We start from the raw sequence: 4077 nt of genomic DNA, 5'->3' as shown, positions 1-4077 counted from the left end.
GCCCAGGCTGGTCTCAAACTCATGGGCTCAGGCAATTCTCTCATCTTGGCTTCCCAAAGTGCTGGGATTATAGGCATGAGTCACCACCGTGCCTGGCTAGAGAAATTATTTTTAACTCTAGCAACAGATTAATTGGTCTTAGGAAGGCCGGGCGTGGTGGTTTACCCCTATAATCCCAGTTCTTCGGGAAGCCAAGGTGGGAGGATTGCTTGAGCCCAGGAGTTTGAGACCTGCCTGGGCAACATACAAGATCGCATCTCTGCAAAAAGCCAAAATGCTAACTGGGCATGGTGGTACACACCTGTAGTCCCAGCTACTTAGGAGGCTGAGATGCAAGGATCTCCTGAGCCCAGGAGGTTGAGGCTGTGATGAGCTGTGATCATGCCACTGCTCTCTGACCTGGGTGACAGAGTGAAACCCCAACTCAAAAAAAAAAAAGAGAGAGAAAGAAAGTCTTAGGAAAATAAGTAAAACATTGAGCCTAGAACATTCAGTGGATCTATTTAGCTTTATTACATCTTTGATTTTGACTTTAGGCTGGGCATGATGGCTCAGGTCTATAATCTTTGGGAGGCTGAGGCAGAAGGATCACCTGAGACCAGGAGTTAGAGATTTTGACCTTGGAGCCTCACTGGCTAACTTAAGGAGCATTCTCTTTTTTTTTTTTGAATTGGAGTCTCACTCTGTCACCCAGACTGGAGTGCAGTGGCCGCTTCCGGCCACCGCAGCCTTGACCTGCTGCGCTCCAGCGATCCTTCCGCCTCAGCCTTCCAAGTACCTGGAATTACAGGCATGCACTACCACGCCAAGCTGAGTTTTTGATTTATTGTAGAGATGAGGTCTCGCTGCCCAGGCGGGTCTCGAACCCGTGGGCTCAGGCAGTCCACTCACCTCAGACTCCCAAAGGTGCAGGATTACAGGCTGAGCCACTGAGCCCGGCTAGGAGCATTCTTTTAAGGCCTGCTGTGTGCAGAGGCTGCGCCAGGTGCCGTGGAATGGGAAGCTGGAAGTTTGCTCTCAACAGTACACGGGTGTGGGAGGGGATTTATGCTCCCCATTCTCCTTAAGAAGCTCCCACCAAAGTTCTTCTGTTTCCCCAGTCGATCACCTCAGCCTCACCTGTATAGTGGGATTTTGACTAGAATCCAATTAATTTTTAACATAACTCGGTTAGCTTATACAGGAGAGCTAGCAGATGGTTGCAATCTGCCTCCATTGTGTGGATTTCCCCTTTCTTATGACCTTCACTAGGGTCCCAGCTTGTCCCTAGCCAGATGTCACCGTGAGCAAACACACATCATAACTCCACTCCCCCAACCTGATGCAGTGTCACCATAAGGCTTGCCATTCCTTCCAGAGCCTACCTGATGCTGCCTGTTCTTGTTCCCTCTGTTTCTTTTGTCCAGGAAGTCCTCATGGGTTCCCTCCTTGCACCCTCCCTCCGCCCACACACTCTGGTCCTGCTTCTTATCTGCTTCTTAAAACTCTGTCCATCCTTCGAGGCCCAGCTCACACACCCTTGCCTGAATCCTCCAGCTATGCCCAGCGATTTTCCCCAACATCCACCACGTGTTGCTTCCATCCTTTACAAAGTTACCAGCTCTTTGAAAGCAGGATTCGTTTTGTTTTGGTTCTTTATGCATGGCAGGAGCACAAGCAGCTGTTGGAATAAATGATTGAGAAAATGAAAAGTAAGTTCACGGCCTTCCTCTTCATCTTGGAGTGGATGTTCTTATTTACCTGTATGAGAAGCAGAATTTCTTCAGCTGCTTTATTGACTAGGCCTGAAAGTGTGCAAGGGTGTGTGCAGGGCAGGCCCAGACATGGCGGCTGTCCGCGTGGTCCAGGGGTTTGTCTAGGCTCTGGGGACTCTGTGGGTGTCATCCTGTCAAGGTAAGGACTTGTTTTCCTTTCCACTGTGGTGGGGACAGGGGGAGTGACAGAAGGCAAGAGGGGAGAAAGAAAGGGAATTTGGGAGAGTGTCAAAGATCAAAGTCTCCAAGCCATAGATTTTCTAGGTGAGAGTTTTTCAACCTTGGCACAATTGATATTTCAGCCCTGACATCTTTGTTGGGGGTTGAGGGGGCTGTCCTGTGCCTTATAGAGTATGTGGTAGCCTCCCCGGCCCCTTCCCACAAGATGCTGGTAGTACTTAAGTTGTGACAACCAAAAATACTTTCCAATCCCCTTGCCTCATTGAGAACCCTATTCTAGACAGGAAAGACGTGTGAAGCTCCTTGTCAATTAAGGGTCATTGTGGACACCCCATATTTTATTTATACTTTTGTGCTTCTGTGTTCCTATTCCTGCATTTTCTTCTCTCCATCTGAGCTGCTGTGCTAGGGCAGGTGAACTTCTTAGCAGAAATGTACTCCAACTGGCCAAGGTAAAGACAAGACGTCTTGGAAGGAGGAGGGGGATTTCATGGGATCAACAGGCTACATAACACAGTATTAATCACCCAGGCTTGGTGCAAGAAAACTCTGGGTTTGAATCCCAGCTCTGCCGCTTCTGAGTATTGTAACTTCAGACAAGACACAATTTTCTAAGCTTCAGTGCCTTCCTCTGTTAAATAGGGGTGGCATCGGTCCCAACACATGGGTTTGGTATAAGTAACACGTCAACCTGTACTGAGAAGAGGCTCAGTGCCGTGTCTGGCCCGCTGTGCAGGAAGGCCAGCCTCGTGGGACTTGGAGGCCTTGAGCTACTCTCTGGTCTCTTGGCTGTATTTTGCCGAGTGTCTGTCTTCCAGCCTCACAGCTCCAGACAGACTTCCTTCCCCAACACCTGGCACGACCTGGCTACCAGCCCCGCGTCTAAGAGACCTGGCATTTCTGGCACCCACTCAATCGCACCCAGTGTGTGTCCCAGCTTCGGAGTCACAGGGGGTGGGCAGAAGTCTGGGTGGCCTAGCTTAAGGCAGCATCCATTCTTGGTCCATTCTGCTGTGACCAGATCACAAGCAGAGTCCCCCAGGCCACACTTTTCAAGATGGAGAGGCAATTGGCTACTTGACAAGCCCATTTTCATTATTCAGATTGACTGTCAGCAGCAGTTTTGCAAGGCTTTCTCTAATATCTCTGTAAAGTGAATTCCTCCTCTGCATCTTCACAGCATTCTATTCGAGACATTTCTACCTGCCTTTTATGATGTTGGCTAATTCAGAACCATCTTTGTCTCCCCAGCATGAGCTCCCTTGGGGAAATGAACCCTGGGAGCATCATTCCCTCCCTGCTCCCTGCATACATTAAGTACACCATGGTGATTGTAGTCATTGACACTGACATTATGAACTTAATTCACAAGATCTTCAGAAAGTGTTTCTGCTGTTAAGAAAGAGTGATGGGGGGAGGGGAGAAGGCTGGCATTTACACAGGATGTGTTCTTTAGGTCTCTCACCTTCTAGCCCTAAGGGGCACTTTGGATTGTCACAAAGAAGTGATTAGCTATCCTAAAAAGAAGAAAGGATGAGGCACCACTTCCCTTACTCTATGCTCATCTTCCTTTTAGCTCAATGACCTCGCTGATTTCTTTTTTGTCCTGTGGTCACTTAATTAATATGTAGATTTTCCTTTAGGATATCAACTTAAGAGTGAAGTGGCCCAACGATATTTATTACAGCGACCTCATGAAGATTGGAGGAGTTCTGGTTAACTCAACGCTTATGGGAGAAACATTTTATATACTTATCGGTAAGTTTCTAAAACCATTCCCCCAGCATTTTTAGATTAATAAAACAATAAAAGTAAAAATGGTTTATTCATGCCTGCATTGGCAGGAGCAGATTATCATAGGAGATGACTTTTTCTTTGAGTTCTATAGTTAGGGAACACGACATGTATGTAGACAGGACCAGACTGAAAGCGTTTCAAGGGGTTTAGCATTTCCTGTCTATGACCACAGAAACCACCAAATTGATGTCACATCAAATAGGCATTTCCTTGTACCCTTCTATACTCCTGCTCCTTGCTGAATTTGAAATGATGAAAATATGCATTTATATACCATTCTGTAATAAGAAATTTAATTTCTAAGATCTCCCCTGGCTTTTTGCATTTTTTTTTTTTTTTTTTTTTG

The 4077-nt window shown here is 47.0% G+C and overlaps 1 protein-coding gene across 1 annotated transcript in view; it reads left to right on the top strand.

Annotated features, from left to right (window-relative positions):
* Positions 1 to 4077, top strand: part of HLCS (holocarboxylase synthetase) — a 193261-nt gene that overhangs the window by 182660 nt on the left and 6524 nt on the right. Inside the window, exon 7 of the mRNA XM_008052284.2 lies at positions 3578 to 3692. Coding sequence (XP_008050475.1) covers positions 3578 to 3692 — 115 coding nt within the window. The remainder of the gene's footprint in view (positions 1 to 3577; positions 3693 to 4077) is intronic.

The sequence above is a fragment of the Carlito syrichta genome, unplaced genomic scaffold, assembly GCF_000164805.1.
Source record: "Carlito syrichta isolate Samal-C Ts95f unplaced genomic scaffold, Tarsius_syrichta-2.0.1 Scaffold271031, whole genome shotgun sequence".
Classification (NCBI taxonomy): domain Eukaryota; kingdom Metazoa; phylum Chordata; class Mammalia; order Primates; family Tarsiidae; genus Carlito; species Carlito syrichta.
This window is presented reverse-complemented; position numbering and strand designations above follow the sequence as displayed.